Genomic DNA, 18,609 nt, shown 5'->3' on the forward strand with positions numbered 1-18,609 from the left:
AAACTGAAACTTGAATGCAAAGGAAGGGGTTAGTACACTGTGTCTTTGTGGCATCCGGTGACATCTCAGTGCACACACAGGATGTGAGCGTTCATTTGCAGTAGATAAATTAAACAGCAGGTACAGTCCATCAGAGAACTCCTCACTCACAGCATGTATGTCAAAAGATAGTCTTGTAAGTAACTCCACATTCTGCTTTTGACATACCTTTCATTGAAAATGTATTTGCACCTATTTTTTCACTCTATATTTTGTAAAGATGTTCAGAAATTCTATATTTAGAAATGTAATTCAGATATAGTTTAAGCGGTTGTTCTTATGCAAAATGACATTGTAACACACTAAATTCCAATGTCTTTGTGTGTGTTTGTGCAGTTGTGTCTGCGCAGGCAGCAGGTGAGTGAGAAGCTGAATGAATGGGCGATCTTCAACGACAAATATAAGGAGTTGTGTGAATGGTTGACTCATATGGAAAGCAAAGTATCTCAGAATGGAGACATCAGTATTGAAGAGATGATTGAGAAACTACGAAAGGTAACAAATCAGATCTTTTTCACTGCCAATAACCTTCATTTACTGTAGATTTCAAATTCGTATTTCTTAGATTTTAGCACTGTAAAATGTATCTGCTGGTAAAGATTTTATATTACACTCCATGTTTTTGTTTTGATAATTATTGTTTTTGACAATTCCATATTTACAGTTACTACAGTTATTGTTATTACTGTGAAATCATAAAATATTTACATCAGATCTTCAGAATCTTTCATTTTCACAGTCCTAATTTCTGTTTTTCATGGCTAATAATCATAGTTTTATTGTAGTAACCTGAGAAATACCTGTGAAACTGGTAGTTTGATAGAAACTATGGTTGGCATGGTAATTTTTGTAAGGGGTTCTTCAATTATGGAAAACTGGGAAACTGTTTCCCGGCTTGAATAAAGCCATGGACATTTTTTATTGTGAGTGTAATTTTTTCTAGTTTTGCTCAGCTCTAAAATATTTCATTGGCTAGAAATTGCTCACAAATTAATGGAAAAGTCATGCATTTCACTGGTCAATAGAAATGGGAACCCTGTTATATTCAGGATTTAGCTTAAAGCAATAGTTCACCCAAAAAATGTAAATTCTCTCATCATTTACTCACCCTCATGCCATCCCAGATGTGTCTGACTTTCTTTCTTCTGAAGAGCACAAATGAAGATTTTTAAAAGAATATCTCAGCTCTATGGGTCCATACAACACAAATGAATGGTGATCAAAACTTTGAAGCTCTAAAAAGCACACAAAGGCAGCAAAAAAGGTCATCCATAAAACTCCAGTGGTTTAATCCATGTCTTCTGAAGCGAGCCAACCGGTTTTGGGTTAGAAACATCTTGCCGTTGCAGTCTTTAGGTACAATCATGATTTCAAGCTCAATTACTTTCCTAGCACCATCTAGCGCTCTGCGAATCCTTCAAGCACTAGGAAGTGTAATCGAGTTTGAAATCATGATCGTGAAGGAGACTGCTGATTAATAGTGAAAAAGGAGTTATATTTTGGTCTGTTCTCACCTAAAAACCGATTGGATTACTTCAGAAGACATGGATTAAACCACTGGAGTCTTATGGATTACTTTCATGCTGCCTTTATGTGCTTTTTGGAGCATCAAAGTTTTGATCCCCATTCACGTGTGTTGTATGGACTACCAGAGCTGAGATATTCTTCTGAAAATCTTCGTTTGTGTTCTGCAGAAGAAAGAAAGTGATACACATCTGGGATAGCATGAGGGTGAGTAAATGATGAGAGAATTTTCATTTTTGGTGAACTATCCCTTTAATCTTGCTCATGGTAAATAACAGTCCAGGTCCCTGTTTAACCAAAGCCCTGTCTCTCTCTGTCTGGCTGTCTGTCTCTCAGGACTATCAGGAGGAGGTGGCAATGGTGCAGGAGAATAAACATGAGCTTCACGAGTTGGGGAAGCGTTTAGCTCGGGCCAGTCATGAGAGCAAAGCTTCTGACATAGAGCACAAACTCGACAAGATCAATGAACGATGGCAGCACCTGCTTGACCTCATAGGAGCCAGGTGTGGGTTTAGTATGCTTCAAAGCTCAGTTAAGAAATGCTCCGGTCAATGGGTGCAGTTGGGATAGTGTCTCTGAAGTAAGGGTTCTGGAATTCTGTGGTGGTGTGGCATAATGGTTAAACATCTAGGCTGGTATTATAAGATTGTAGGTTCAAACTCCGCAGAGGATGATACGTGAGCTGTCACCATTGTGCTCTTGATTATTGATGCTTAAAGAAATATTCCAAGTTAAGTTCTGCTAAATGACTACTGATGAATCACTATTTAATAACTGCTGAAATTAGGGTGAAGAAGCTTCGAGAGACACTGGTGGCCGTGCAGCAGCTGGATAAAAACATGAGCAGTCTGCGCTCTTGGCTCGCACACATCGAGACCGAACTGTCTCGCCCCATCGTCTATGACACCTGTGACTTCCAGGAGATCCAGAGAAAGCTGGACCTGCAGCAGGTACACAACACACTTACACAGGGTGCATTCAAAAATAGCTCAAAATTCCATCTTTGATTGTTAGCTATACATATCAAAATCAAATCCAATTTCCACCCAAGCAGCTGTTTCTTTAGCCTCTCTCAAAAAAAACCTTAAGACACAGCTCTTTCACAAGCACTTGACCCTACCCTACTAAAGCACTCTCAGCTTAATTTATATATATATATATATAAAAAAAATCTATCTATTCTTCTACCTCTTGTCTTTCACCTTCCTTGCTATGTTTACTGTTGCTTCATACTGTCTCCTTTAGTTCTCATTTGTAATTCATTTTGGATAAACGCGCCAGCTAAATGTATACATGTAAATGTAAATCAAAAGTTATGAAATGCACAACAATACAGCATCCAATGCTAATTCCAAGAAACAAAATGTTATTTCTTTGAGCTCAAAATATAGAAATTAAAAGTTAAATATTACAGTATAAAAAGATTAATAAATAGAAAAAATACATAAATATACATTGTAACTGTGTATATATAAATAGAATAATAGAAATAAAATAATAAAAATTTTAATATAATCCACTAAATATAATACTTATAAATAAAAATGTATAAATCATGCTGATACATAAACCAAAACAGGATTTATGCAAGCTAAATTACTGCTAAACTTTAATTACATTTTATTTATTTATTACTTTTATTTTTTTGTATTTGTATTATTTTATTATAATGGAGTGGTGGTGGTGTAGTGGACTAAAGCACTGAACTGATAAGCAGAAGGTTGTTGGTTCAATCCCCACAGCCACCACCATTGTGTCCTTGAGCAAGGCACGTTGCTCCAGGGGGATTGTCCCTGTAATCAGGGCACTGTAAATTGCTTTGTATAAAAGTGTCTATATGTAAATGTAAATTATGTTATAAGTTAAATTATTATTTAACATTTTAAATATAAATATAAATGATCACTTTGTGTTTAATGTAATATAACTACATATAAATATCAAGAAATCATTTTAACACATAAAAATTAATATCAAATCTATTTAGTTAAATTATGAGTTTTGCTTTGTGTTCAGGAGCTGCAGAGAGACATTGAGAAGCACAGCACAGGTGTGGCATCCGTGCTGAACCTGTGTGAAGTTCTCCTGCATGACTGCGATGCCTGTGCGACAGACGCTGAGTGTGACTCCATCCAGCAGGCCACACGAAATCTGGACCGCCGCTGGAGGACCATCTGTGCTATGTCCATGGAGAGGAGACTCAAGTATGATGCTTGTATATATACTTTTTGTGCATACTGCAAAAAGTAGAATGAGTAGTATGGTTGAATGCCATTTGTGTTCACAATTTAGTTAGCTCTAATTGGGGTTGGTGGTGTAATGGTGTCTGGACTTTAAGTTTAAGCATACTACTCGTAAGCATCATTCTAGTTGAGCAAGACACCTAACCGCAGGTACTTAAGGGGGGGCTAAACTTGTAATAAGTGAACTGTAATAAGACGATTTGGAGGAAAGCTTTCGTCAAATGGCAATCTAGTTTCTTTTAAAATGTTATATTCTCATAGTATTTAAAATGCCTTCAGGAAATATTAAAACTGACTGTTTTTAAAATTTTTCAAAAATGACAGGATTGAGGAGACGTGGCGGCTTTGGCAGAAGTTTCTCGATGATTTCTCACACTTTGAGGATTGGCTAATGGTGTCAGAGAAGACCGCCGCACTGCCAAACTCATCTGGTGTCCTTTATACTGTCGCCAAAGAGGAACTCAAAAAATTTGAGGTGAGATGTGTGTGATATTATTGTTTTTTTTTAATTTAATTATATTTTTTTTTAATCCCCTTTTCTCCCAGTTTGGAATGCCCAATTCCAAACTTTACAATAGTCCACTACTTAGTAGGTCCTCGTGGTGGCGCGGTTACTCGCCTCAATCCGGGTGGCGGAGGACAAGTCTTAGTTGCCTCCGCTTCTGAGACGGTCAGTCCGCGCATCTTATCACGTGGCTCGTTGTGCATGACACCGCAGAGACTCCCAGCATGTGGAGGCTCATGCTACTCTCCACGATCCACACACAACTTACCACGTGCCCCACTGAGAGCGAGAACCACTAATCGTGACCACGAGGAGGTTACCCCATGTGACTCTACCCTCCCTAGCAACCGGGCCAATTTGGTTGCTTTGGAGACCTGGCTGGAGTCAATCAGCACACCCTAGATTCGAACCCGCAACTCCAGGGGTGGTGGTCAGCATCAACACTCGCTGAGCTACCCAGGCCCCCTGTGTGTGATATTATTGAGAGGATATGTATTAGATTTTGGTAACACTTTACAATAGGGTTGCATTCATTACCAGCAATTAATGTAATAGACTAGAATGTTCCTATTTTTGTTATTAACACAGTATACTGTGCATTTATAGACTTTCCAGCGTCAGGTGCATGAAAGTTTGACACAGCTGGAGTTGATCAATAAACAGTATCAACGGTTGGCACGTGAGAATCGCACTGATGCGGCCTGTAGTCTGCGAGAGATGGCACACAACGCCAACCAGCGCTGGGATAATTTACAGAGACGAGTGGCATCAGTTCTCCGCAGACTCAAGGTACAGAGCACTTATCTGTGAAAAGAATTATACAACAAGAAGTTTACTTTTGTTTATGTTATCTGGACAAACTGACAGCTAGAATGCCAAGGATCTGCAAAGCTGTCATTGCTGCACATGGAGGATTTTTTGATGAGAACTCTGAAGTAATTTAAGAAGTTCTGAATATTTTTTTCAAATTGTAATAGTAATTTTTCACGTTATTAATGTCCTGACTATACATTGTGATCAGTTGAATGCCACTTTGGTGAATAAAAGTACCAATTTCTTTCCATAAGAGCAAAATCTGAACATTATTCCAAACTTTTGGCCGCCAGTGTATATTATTATAAGTTAAATTGATATTTAACATTTTAAATATACATATATATGAACATTATTTGTTATTAATATAATAATTTGTACAATATTTTATTGTTTTGTTAAAATGTAAACATTTATATAATAATGATGGAGTGTTTTGTAAATATTTATATAATTAATACATTGAATAAATATAAGCTGTATTAAATGTTTTTTTTAATTATGCAAATTAACCCTTCAGTTTCAGCTTTTACTTTGAATCAGTTATTAGTTAGTGGCAGTGTTTTGGTAAGTTACTTATAAATAGTAATCCACTACAAATTACTAATTATTTCTCTAAAATTGAAATTAGTTTGCTTTATTAATTACTTGATTGAAAAAGTAATCACATTACAAATTTTATGTTACTTTCTAAAATACTTTTCCACTCAACAAATTCAAAATAATGTCTATATTTCCTTCACAATGACTCATTACAGGGCCATAATTCATGTATTCTGCATAAAATAATATATTAGAAAGAAGCATAACCCTATAATGTACTTAAAAGTAATTAAATTAATTGAAAGTCAGTAACTGTAATCAATTACAAGAACTTTTTTTTTTACTAAAAATGTAATTACAGTAATTACAGTAACTAATTACTTTGTATTTGGATTACACCCAACACTGGTTAGTGGAATATTTTATATTTCCTCTGCAGCACTTTATAAGTCAGCGTGAGGAGTTTGAGACAGCGCGGGACTGTATTCTGGTGTGGTTGACTGAGATGGACCTGCAGTTAACAAACATCGAGCATTTCTCTGAATGTGACGTTCAGGCCAAGATCAAACAGCTGAGGGTGCGTCTCTGATACTTCACTGAACTAAAAGTGTTCTAAATGTCTCATGTGTCATTCTCTAATGACATTGTTGTGCTCCATGCAGGCATTTCAGCAGGAAATCACTCTGAACACAGCAAAGATTGACCATATATTCCAGCAGGGTGAAGCTCTGGTGGAGAAGAGTGAGCCGATAGATGCAGCTGTGATTGAGGAAGAGCTTGAAGAACTACAACGGTACTGCCAGGAAGTGTTTGGACGGGTGGAACGATACTACAAGAAGCTCATCCGATTACCGGTATGATTAAAGACATCACATTCCTTCTCTGCTTTAAATTGGTTTAATTTCACAAACCTCATGGATGAATCAGGATGGTCAGCTAGTTTATCTAGATTTTTTGTAGGTGCATTATTTTTAGTGATTTTTTTTGTGAACTAGTTTTCCAGATTTTTTCTTAGTTTTTATAGCTTTTGTTATTTTAGTGTTGGATTTCATTGAATTAGTTTATCTAGATTTTTTTTATAGCTCTTATTTTTAGTGACGGTTTAGAGTAAACTAATTTATCTGGAATTATTTCTTAGTTTTTTTATAGCTTTATTTTTTGTAGTGATGGTTTTTAGTAAACTAGTTTATCTCGCTTTTTTATAGATTTTAATAGTTTTATTATTTTTAATGACGGTTTTTGTAAACTAGTTTATCTGGATTTTTTTATAGCTTTGTTATTTTAGCGATTGGTTTTAACTAAACTAGTTCATCTAGATTTTTTATTAGTTTTTATATTTTTTTGTGGAGGTGCTTTTAAAGGGGATCAATTTAGAGACACAGGATTTTGCATGCCGATAGACCTTTAAAAATATTAGTTAGAAACCAAAAATCGAAACTAGATCTCACTGGTCCTAAACAAATCAAAGCCAATAACAAATCTGCAGCACAATTAAACCTTCCCTGAGAAGTTACGTCTCTAAATTCATTCCCTTTTAAGCACCAACACTACAGCCATCAAAGCCCCACTTTTATAACAAATTCATACTGTCAGACTTCAGATCAGCGGCTGTGAGCAGTTGTTTAAAAAAACAAAAATAGTTTTGTAAAATGAAAATTTTTGATTTAGTCTATTTATTTGTTAATCACCCATCTATATCACTTAACATCCATTTAACCCCAAGAAACATGTCTGATTTGTATCTGGTGAACATGATTCTTTACCAGTCTAATTATACAGGCCTCCTAAGAGCGATTAGTCAACTAGTCATTTAGACAACCCTCAATTACAAGTTTTGTTTGCACATCCTTACTCTAGAGTTCTATTGCATTTATCTGTTGTTTACTGGTACCTAGTGGCATGTTAGAAAAATTAATGTGAACATTTAGATATTTTTTACTGGTTATTCTTTCTGAACTGTTGTGGACAAGACATGTCTCTTTACGAATGAATTAAAATACAGAATACTCTCTTTTCCAGCTCCCAGATGATGAAAATGATGTCTCGTACTCGGACCGTGAGTTTGATCTGGACGAGACCGCTGACGTGTCCAGTTTTCCGTGGAGCGAGCGCTTGGGTGACGGTCTGCTGTCCCCTCTGCCCTCCTCCAGTCGGTCTGCATCGCTCGCCGCTCCTCTACGGACTGAGCGCTCGGGCCGAGACACCCCAGCCAGCGTGGACTCTATCCCTCTGGAGTGGGACCATGACTACGACCTGAGCCGAGGTCTGGAGAGTGCCAGCGGAGCCCTGTCTTCTGAACCAGGTGATCAAGGAGAAGATGGATACCTCCAAGGATCTGCATCAGCTCTTTCAGGTTAGTCAGTACTCTTGAGTCACGTGGAATTATATAAAGAATCAGTACAAGCCAAACCAACGAGGACACCTGTACATCACTTGGAGGTTAAACCTGTAGAAATCATACTAGAAAAAATTTTTGAACCTGAAGCCATAGCCAGCAACATTATTATAGGTTTACAGCTGAATATATGTGTGGATGTATGTATATGTGTCTTTGCAGATGTAGTGATTCCAGAGAGTCCTGAAGCGTATCTTAAACTTACAGAGCAAACGCTGAAGTCCAGCGCTGGTAGGCAACAGCAGAAATATCAGACTCACTCTCTAGTCTGTGTCCTGATATTTTTAGTTTCTACTTACAAACCGAATCAAAGCACAGCGTGACCATCGTCTGTGTTTTCTCACCCTTCTCTTTTGATTTGTGTTGCCTCACACAATATAATCACTTTAACAATCACTTTTCTACAGTAGTGTTTGCATGTAGTGTCACAGGTTGATGCCTACTGTGTTTACTCTGGAGTTTGTCTTTGCTTTTTTTTTTTAACTAAGGGCATTACTCACAGTATTTTACAATCAGGGCTAAATGAATTGTGAATATGAAATAATGTACTGCAGTTACATTAAAAGGTCACTCCATTAAAATCCAGTACTTCATCAATTGAATATTAGTGGTTGACCGATATATTTTTTCAATGGCCAATGCCAATATCAAAAGAAAATTGAATATACACAAAGACAATATAGCATGTTTTAGGACTATTGCGATTTTTTGTATTGTGACATTATTTTCATTACAATTAAATCACCAAATTGTCATTTCCGTAATTTTTTTAAATTCCTGTTATTCTTATTAATTATTCTCATTAGATTCTTATTATTGTAATAGAAAAAATACAGTTATATAGTGATTTTTATTTTATTTAAATCAATATAAAATAATAGCAGCAAAATATAAAGAAAATATACCATATATATTTGTTTTCATTGCAGTAATGAGAATATGTGGGGAAGTGTGCGCCTTATTTAATTTTGCCACATTGCAAAAATTCCTCATTTTGATAATAAAAAATATTACGTATTTTTTTTTATATTCGTTAACAAGATCAACACATTTCGGACAAAAATAATTTTGACTTGTTCCTCCTTTTCTTTAAAAAAAAATCCAATAATCTTGGTTCCAGTGATGCATTTACAGTGGAATTGAATAGGGGCCAATCTGTAAACATTAAAATACTCACTGTTTCAAAAGTATAGCCACAAGACAGAAAATGTGTGTTAACATGATTTTAGTGATAAAATTGCTTACTAACCTTTTCTGTGTACATTTATAGCCAATAAGCCAATTTTAAAACTTTGTCGCCAAACCTTAAAATGACTGTAAAAAAGACAATTTAAACAACTTTACAGCTCAAATAATACACGAGTTTTAACAGAAAAATTAATGTAAGTGCTTTTATAAAATGATCAGCTTCAAATTTCTGCCTTTAAACCCTCCAAAAATTGCACCCCATTCACTTCCATTCTAAGTGTCTCACCGTAACCTCGATTTTTGCTTTTTTTTAAAGAAAAGGAGAGACAAGTCGAAATTATTTGTTTTGGTAATCAATATTATACCACAAATGCTGTCAGTTGAGCTTAGCTTGTATTGAACCCAGAGTATTCCTTTAATTGTTTAACGGCCAATGGCGTTAATCTTGAAATGGTTAATTTTTTGGCCTGGCTGATATACGAATATCAGTCTACACTATCAAATATCCATTATATACATTTTCAAGCCAAATAGTATAATAATGCCATTAGCATTGCATATATTTACTCTGATTGTGAACTGCTACGACTAATGATACATTCAACTAGCAGCACCTAGTACGGTTGGTTTGTGAAGTGCTGATCTTGTGAAGAGCCTTTCTTCATCATGCTCTGCATGAGTTACAGCACAGTGATATTGACATCAGGCCTGGGAAGAGCCACTGGTTCCACTGTGCTGTTCCATGCACAGCTGCAAGTCAGAGCATCTTCCCTTGGTAAATGCTGTGGTGTTTGTGTACAGGTGATGCTGGCTCACTGGAGACTCATATCAGACAGCTGGATAAAGCTCTGAACACCAGCTGCTTCCATCTGCAACAGACAGAGAACATCATACGCAGCCGAACCCCAACTGGCCCTGAACTGGATGCCACATACATGGGATATGTGAGTGATAATCATTCAGAACTGTATATTAGTGGTCAAACAAAATGGGTACTTCAGTGGCTGATGACGATATACAGTATAGACATTTTTAAGTTTGACTGAAGTGTTTAAAAACTATATACAGTATATAATTTATATAATCATTTTAGAGGTTTCCAAATTTGCCACATTTCTTTTTAAAACACATTGGGCCTCATTCATGAAACTTTCATAAATATATAAGTACATTAGGAGTAATTTGCGCCTAAAATTGACCTTCTCGAAAACTTTCCGCCGGATTCACAAACGCTTCGTACTCCCCAGATGTGTTAGTAAAATGTGTGTATGATAGTGAATTCCAAACATTCGTAAAGAGGGGGCGTGTGCACGTTCATTCACAATTATCATAATCCACGCCCATGAAAACACCATATAAGGAAGGCACCAGACTCGCTAGTAAATACTGTTAACATCTATATGGAACAGTAATGAAACCGTTTTTATGAATGAAGTGCAGCCATGTTGTACAATTTTGATATAGCAAGCACAATAGCGTATTAAAGAAAGTGATTTACTGTCATCACATGTTTTTGCTGTCATATGACGCTCTTTTGTGAATCAAACAGTTCAAGAAGTCAATAAAAATGGTTTGACATGAGTGTAGAAAATGTTCATTTCACACCGGGAGGAGGATGTGCACCACCATTAACCTTCTCCAGTTCAGTTCGCAGCGCATCGCCAGCATCATTTGTGAAACTTCTCGAGTAAATCATGATGGTAACAGTGAAATACATGCAACTGGAAGAATCTTCAGAGAAAATAATAGAACGCCTGAAGAAGATCTTGGACCGAAACGCTGTAAGATGTTACAGATTTGCAAGATATACAACAATGTGCGTGCTTTTACTATTTTTCCCTGTTGTTTTGTGCACGCACCTGCCCGCGATGTGTATTTATGGATTTAACAGCATTAGCATTGACCATACGTTATCAACTGAACACGATTTACCGATACCTATACTAAATTATGAAACCTAAATTACAGAGCTCATATCAAATAAAACAACTGTCCAACCAGTCACATTAGAGGGCATTCATTTCTTCGAGAAAAATCAAGCACTTCTGCTGGAAAACGATAAGCAGAGTTGGGAAAAATTATACTTTGAAAAAATTAATTAAAGCATTAAAGAAACGTTTCTAAATAAATATAGGCTATGGTTTAAAAAGAAAACAAAGCTTTTATCCTCACTAATTTATGTTATTTTTTAAAGTTAATTTCACTCATTTAATAATTATTATTATTTTATATATATATATTTATTTTCACTTCTATCAAAATGTAGTCACATTCGGATGTCTTACGCATGATTTACACGTGGTCGGGAGCAGGTGTAAATTTCGTTCATACCAACTAACGTTTTGAAAATACGAAACCTTTGATGAATCCGAGAAGTTACGTCAGAACGGCTTTATGAACGATTTACACAAAAATTCGCTCTGCTTGTGTTTCATGAATGAGGCCCATAATGTGTATTCCACCATTTTCAGATTGTCCATGCAGACCCACCTGTAGTATCTGCAAAGTAATACAAATTCATATTTTGTATTTTTTTTATTCTCTCAGATGCGTCTGCTCGAAGAATGTCGTGGCAGTATAGACGCAGTAAAGCGAGTGGGATTTGAGCTGAAGGACGAAGACGACAAGATATCTGGCCTCGTCGACCCCAACAGCTCAGAGTTCCAGACATCAGGTACGAAACCTTATGACGGTAACTACACTGTGTCACCCAAATAAATACTTTCTTGCTAACCTCTAAATTTTGCATTGAGACCTGTGGAGGTGTATCAGCCATAGCAGTGTTCGAATTGAGTCAGAGCCCTTGTGGGACACCCAAGTTAAGTTGTTTTGGTCCCTTAACTCTTATGGGGAACCCTCCAGCACCCCCTCATTTCGAACACTGGGCCACAGAGAAAAATGCAGATGACACATGCACTCATGCAGCTCTGAATGTTGTAATTTGTGTCATGCAGGTGTGATAGAGCGCTGGGAGCTGTTGCAGGCTCAGGCTCTCAGTAAAGAGCTGCGCATGAAGCAGAACCTCCAGCAGTGGCAGCAGTTTAACTCGGATCTGAACAGCATCTGCAGCTGGCTGGACCAGACTGAAGAAGAACTGGAGCAGCAGCGAGGACTGGACCTCAGCACCGACATACAGACCATCGAGCTACGCATCAAGAAACTCAAGGTCAGAAAATGAGAACGGATTATGTCCAATCATTCTTTTAAATGAATCAGTTCAAACCATTCACAAAGTGCTTGAGAGAACTTTGTGAGTATAGCTGTTGGTGTGAGTGTATAAATAACACAACATTTGATCTGTGTAACCTAATCTACAAAATATTGTTAAACTGCAGTATTTAACAAAAAATATATATTATGAGAAAAAATTAGGGCTGTCAGTCGATTAAAAATTTTTAGCAAATTAATTACATGGTATGCCAATCGCAATTAATCGCATACATAAATATTTGCTGAGAAAGCCCCTCAAATAACAATAATTCACTATATGATTAAATAATTATACATATTTGTATTTCAATAACTATAAATAAATAATAATAATAATATATATATATATATATATATATATATATATATATATATATATATATATATATAATCAAATATAATAATACAGAAAATTAAAATGCATTACATTATTTTGGCACACAAGTGAAGCATTAAAAAAGACAATACATAAAGTGGCTTTAGAATGCAATATATTGTATATTTCCATATTATTGAACATAAGCCAATCATTTGCCTACAGTTCACAGCAATCCATTTTGCAACTGAATTTGTCAGTCAGTCGAGATTTATTTTACGGACTTGTTTAAGGATGCGTCAATGTACACCTGTGTTAGACAGATGCTTTTGGACCGTCTCGGTTGCGTCGCATCATAAACGTACCGCTTTTAGTTCGCTGTGTCAGGTTAAACGAAGTTTGAAATTTAGAACAACACGTCTTGAGATCCCTGCCTTTCGGATTTGCGATCCATCAAGCTGTGTTTGAACGCAAGACCGTATTCTCATCTTGTGTTGTCTGCTGTCATAAAGTGTGGTTTGTTCTCTGTCTGTATGTGTTGCTTATACAGCGAGTTTCGCTTACTGCCCCCTGGAGAAAACAGGTGGTGCTCCATGCTTGAATTGCTTATATGGAAGGAATATTCCTTATTACGGTGCAGAAAAATGATTAATCGCACTGAATTAACACGTTAAATCAACAGATATATATTTAATAGATATATAAAAATATATTTTTATTATTTTTAATACATCCAGGGTGTAAATTACAGGGGGCTTGGAGGGGTCTGACCCCCCTAATCAAGGCTTGATCCACCCTGAAGGATGTTGGCGGTAGGGCTGGGCGTTTTTTACTATAAAATCTAAAGTTAGATATGTTGTCAATCCAACAAAGGCTGAATAAAGAAGAGAAAACATTTTCATAGTAGCGTTTGGCTTGATGCTGCGTCCAATTTGATCAGCTGCACATGTGCCCGTGCACCATATTACTGTAACATAGGTGCTCATAATAGTAAGCTTTAATTGTAAATATGAAGGTATATTTATATAGCTCTGCTTGATTTTAAGTAGTAATTTCGGCCACCCCTGTAATGGGTCATTCCATTGACACATTGCATGAGCGGTTCAAGTAAACGCGCTAAAAAAAATGCTCAACCAAGGACGCAAAATTCTTTCCGTGCATGAACAGAGCGCACAGTTTAATCGTCACTAATTGTATTTTTCATTTGTTTAAGCGGTTTAGTTGTTCACTGAACCCAATATTGTATTTTGCCATTGACTCTCTCTTCTCTGTGCACATGAAACTCTGTTTAGGAGCTGCAGAAGGCTCTGGACAAGCGTAAGGCCATTGTGCTGTCCATAAACCTGTGCAGCGGTGAGTTTGTGCAGTCGGACAGCGAGGAGGCACGAGACCTGCAGCGCCGACTGAAGGAGATGAACAATCGCTGGGAACATCTGAGCAACTCTCTGGATGAGTGGAGAAACGCTCTACAGGACGCTCTGATGCAATGCCAGGCAAGGAAGTGTTTCGCTTTTACTTTCTTAATTGTTGTAATTGTTAAGTTCATTGATTAAATCTTGTAAACAAAACCTAAAAAGTCTTGTATCTTCTCTTTGGCTTTCTGTTTAATAAAAGAGGCAACAACAACAAAAACACAAACAAATTGTTTGTGAAGTTGGCATCTGATGGCATTCTTGTTTTTCCTAATGTCAGGACTTCCATGAGATGAGTCATGGTCTCCTTCTGTGGCTGGAGAATATTGACCGGAGAAGAAACGAGATCGTCCCTATTGACCACACACAGGACAGCGATAGCTTACAGGAGCATCACAAAACACTTTTGGTAAACCACTTCTTTTATTCTGTTTGTACAGCATTTGGTTTATATCTTGTTTTGTACATGTCTTGTATACTCACTCTTATTTTATTCCAAACCCATAAGACTTTCTTTCTTATGTGGAACACATAAGGAGATGTTTTATTGAATGTCTCAGTTTATCATTTCAATAGAATGGCAATTGATAGTGACGGACTTAAAGCTTAAAAAGTCTGAATGCATACAATAGGATTTGTTGAGAACACTAGTGAAAATCTTAACAACCGTTGCTGTTCGTGAGCACTATGAGAAAAGCTTGTTTACAGTGACACGCCTGTTTATGTGAGAACTTTAGTTGTTTTTGGTGCTAAACAATGCAAGTTCTTGTGTGAACACAAAAGGAAGTGATACGGGTTTGAAACAACATAAGGGTGAGTAAATTATTACAATTTTCTATGTTCATACACTGTTTGTTCTTCATGTTTGTCTTTTCCATCTCAACAGCAAATCCGTCGGGAGTTGCTGGACACCCAGTTGAAGGTGGCATCCCTGCAGGACATGTCCCTACAGCTGCTGGTCCACTCAGAGGGAAGTGACTGTCTGGAAGCCAAAGAGAAGGTGCATGTCATTGGGAACCGTCTCAAGTTGTTGCTAAAGGAGGTGACTCGAGACATTAGAGAGCTGCAGAAGACCCTGGACATCACCAGCAGTCAACAGGTTAGTTACTGACCACCAACTACACAGCAAAACAGTCAGGACTGTTCACGTTTACTTCATGAACGTGTTATTAGTTCTGTGATCACCTGAGAAAAAGTTGTGTTCAAAAACAGCTAGATGTAGCACAATGGAAGTGCACAATGGCTGTGTTTTACTTACCTGAGATTCTCAATAACAGAAATATTCAATTTCAATTCAGGACAATAAGAGCCTCCTCTGACACTGTAGCAGACAAATGTTACAGTTTATATTGTAAACACTTAATACATTCAAGATGCTTGTCCTGCCCCCACCTTCTTCTGATTGGTACATTGTTTCAAAACGTACATTATTGACAAGGTTGTCCGGTGATACAAATAAAAAATGTTTTTTTAAGTCAAGTTTAAAATAAGTGTCAAGTTCATAGAAGTGTAATATTTGTGTCCATGTTGATTTTATTATTTTTTATAATTTTGTAGTAATTTAGAATTTTCTACCTCCCAAAAAGGCTTTAAAAATGTCAAGTGGTGTAACCATCAAGTAAAAAGTATTAAAATACTTTCCTTGCACCTTGAATACATGTGTGTACACAACAATCAAAAAAAAGAAGAAAAAAAGAAAAAAGAAGGGGGAAAAAATTTGAAAAAAAATTGAGAAACAAATATCAATAAGTTTTCTTAGGGTTACTCCAACTGACCTGAACAAAATGTGCCTTTTCATAAAAATATCAAAATATCTATTTTTTTTGACTACATACATGTTGGTTACACCACCTGACTGATTTGGTGGACAAAAGTTTGTTGAATAATAATATTTTAAAACAAAATTGTTTCACTGCATTTTTGTTTTAGAAATAATAATAAAAGATTTTTCTAAACAACTTTCTAAATCACAAATTGCAGCTTTTAATGAGACTTTTCTATTCTTTTTACTGTCTTCAGAGGGTTACACCACTCAGACATATCTGACTTTAAACCCAAGAAAAAATATCAAAAATACTTTGAACTCAGACATTGAAAACATGTTCTCATGTTCACGTAATTGTTTGGAGTGAATTGCATTTTTAATTTATTTTTGAATAACTCGATAGATCTGGACAAATGGAGTGCCACGCCATTTACCCACATTTATGTGCTACACTCCATAAAAATGTGAACTATTTTTCATTTGACATGTGAGCAGCCAATGACGTCTGTCTGTTGCATGTGTACATTGACCAATAATTCAAGAAAAATGCATCCTGCATTTACACCCCCAAAGAACACTGATTAAAACCGAATAAAATCATTGCAATTCATGCAATGCATCCAGAAATTTCTAAAGGAATATTTTGAAGCTCTAAACTTGGGCTTTAAATGTATCATACATAAGTATGTGAACGCAGACACTTCTAGCTACGCAAAATCGATTTCGCGAGTTGTTGCATTCCAAAATGTGTCAACCTGCAATTCATAGCACAACGCAAGTACACGTTGCATTCTTAACAATGCCAAAAGTGGCGGTATCAACATCAACATCGTCTGAACTGTCCACTTCTATGGTAATTTTTTTCTTAAAAGTCATCTACTGTCATGGCGGAACAACAGTTTGAAGCAAGAAAATGAAAGTTGATGTATTTGTAGCTACTGACCTTAATAATAACGCATCCACCTTTGTGGCACAAACTTTTAAAGATAACTTTATCGCCCCCTTGAGTACTGAGGTTTGTTACTGCCACAGTAATGCAAGAACGCATTATGCATTGGCCAAGCACTCGCATCTGCGTATGCATACTTCTGTAAGGTATGCTTCTGGCCTAAATCTTGGTTTGTCCATTTTATGTTTCTCTCCCTCATACTCTCTCTTTCTCCAACTCCAACACAATCTATTCAGGATCTGTCATCTTGGTCATCTGCTGATGAGTTGGATACGTCTGGTTCCCTGAGCCCTGTGTCTGGACGCAGCACTCCCAGTCGCCAGCGATCGGTAACATATACTCATGTTCTGTGGGGTCCTTCAAAGATGGAATTGTTTGCTTGTCATGTTGAGGTGATAGTTTGACAGGTGCCCTGAATGTCCCTGGAGCTTGGCCCCCCAAAAACACACTTGACACCTTTAGCATTTTTGCCCAGAGTTCCTCCAAAACTCAGGACCTCTTCCCAGCATGCTTTTCTTAGACATAGGAGCCCAATGAGTTCTGGAGCTGTGATTTATCCCTGTTTTTGCATTGATTAATGCAAATTCATTTTTACATCCTTTAAAAAAAATCTTGTCACACCTTTATCACACCCTTAAATTCTGGCTTGGTTGGTTCCTCTACTCATTTCTCCTTCCATTCATACTTATTCTAGATCCCCACAATGTAGTCTTCAAGGAAAACTGGTTCTGTGAAAGGAATACTCATGAAAACATGTCCAGGTCACATTTCACTCCAAAAATCAGATAATAGATTATATTTAGCATTTTGGAAATGAAGCCTATTTTTTTTACTATTAAGAGAAAGTTTTTATTGACATTATTTTTATTCTTTTTATTTATGTTTTGTTAGATTTCCATTACTGTAATACAGTATTTTTTTTTTTTTTTAACTGGATAAAGTACTACCATGATTTACAAATACTTCACAATGTATATAATTTATTGTTTTTTTCTTTCTTTTGCATTACAGTAATGACAGTTGGGGGTAAAATGTGTTTAATTGTCATGAAAATAATGTCACAATGCAAAATAAATATATGTGTGGTACACAAATAGGCTTCATTGTCTAAATATTTGAATAGATTAATTTATTTCAACTAATTAATCACAGTTTTCAGTGATTAATCAGGATTAATCGCAATAAACTATGGTACATAAAAACAAACATTAAAATATATTCATAAATCTATTTACTTTATATTTTGTCTCAAAGAACGTGCAAGAAATTGGTAAATCATCATTTATTTTAATGACTTAAATATGTGCATGTTAAAATATTCAGTTTTTTGTGAATACATTTAATTAGACACATTTTCCAGGTGTAAATCTTTGATAAAAGTGTATGTTTACATACTGTACCATAAAATAAGTGGACAATTAAAAGTTGGGCAAAATCTTCTGGCATTTTCTAGTGGACCTTTTTAATAATAGGATCAAATGGGCAGATTCAATTTATACCAAACTTTATTGGCAAGAGAAACTTAAGTGTACATTGCAAATGCATTATTAGACACTATACATTATTATAATATTATTATTATTATTATTTAATGCGTTAAACAGTCAACTATTAATCGCAGAAATGAACACGTTAAATTGCCCCAGCCCTAATATATATGTATATATATAATTTTGATTTTGGGGTAAAAAATGACCCGGACATGTT

At 36.1% G+C, this 18,609-nt stretch overlaps 1 protein-coding gene across 10 annotated transcripts in view; it reads left to right on the forward strand.

Moving 5' to 3' along the window:
- Window positions 1-18,609, forward strand: part of LOC127454806 (nesprin-1-like) — a 186,190-nt gene that overhangs the window by 160,887 nt on the left and 6,694 nt on the right. For 7 of the 10 annotated variants that reach the window (XM_051722237.1, XM_051722230.1, XM_051722233.1 and 4 more), the window contains 17 exons: window positions 376-534; window positions 1,900-2,066; window positions 2,351-2,513; window positions 3,580-3,767; window positions 4,131-4,281; window positions 4,918-5,100; window positions 6,107-6,244; window positions 6,330-6,521; window positions 7,687-8,020; window positions 8,225-8,293; window positions 10,052-10,194; window positions 11,798-11,924; window positions 12,205-12,416; window positions 14,069-14,269; window positions 14,469-14,597; window positions 15,075-15,287; window positions 17,139-17,231. In XM_051722237.1, coding sequence (XP_051578197.1) covers window positions 376-534; window positions 1,900-2,066; window positions 2,351-2,513; window positions 3,580-3,767; window positions 4,131-4,281; window positions 4,918-5,100; window positions 6,107-6,244; window positions 6,330-6,521; window positions 7,687-8,020; window positions 8,225-8,293; window positions 10,052-10,194; window positions 11,798-11,924; window positions 12,205-12,416; window positions 14,069-14,269; window positions 14,469-14,597; window positions 15,075-15,287; window positions 17,139-17,231 — 2,862 coding nt within the window. Of the gene's footprint in view, window positions 1-72; window positions 176-375; window positions 535-1,899; window positions 2,067-2,350; window positions 2,514-3,579; window positions 3,768-4,130; window positions 4,282-4,917; window positions 5,101-6,106; window positions 6,245-6,329; window positions 6,522-7,686; window positions 8,021-8,224; window positions 8,294-10,051; window positions 10,195-11,797; window positions 11,925-12,204; window positions 12,417-14,068; window positions 14,270-14,468; window positions 14,598-15,074; window positions 15,288-17,138; window positions 17,232-18,609 lie in introns of those variants that run through there. The other 3 variants (XM_051722234.1, XM_051722231.1, XM_051722236.1) reach the window with 2 other exon arrangements.

This window comes from Myxocyprinus asiaticus, chromosome 17 (genome assembly GCF_019703515.2).
Source record: "Myxocyprinus asiaticus isolate MX2 ecotype Aquarium Trade chromosome 17, UBuf_Myxa_2, whole genome shotgun sequence".
In the NCBI taxonomy this organism is placed as follows: domain Eukaryota; kingdom Metazoa; phylum Chordata; class Actinopteri; order Cypriniformes; family Catostomidae; genus Myxocyprinus; species Myxocyprinus asiaticus.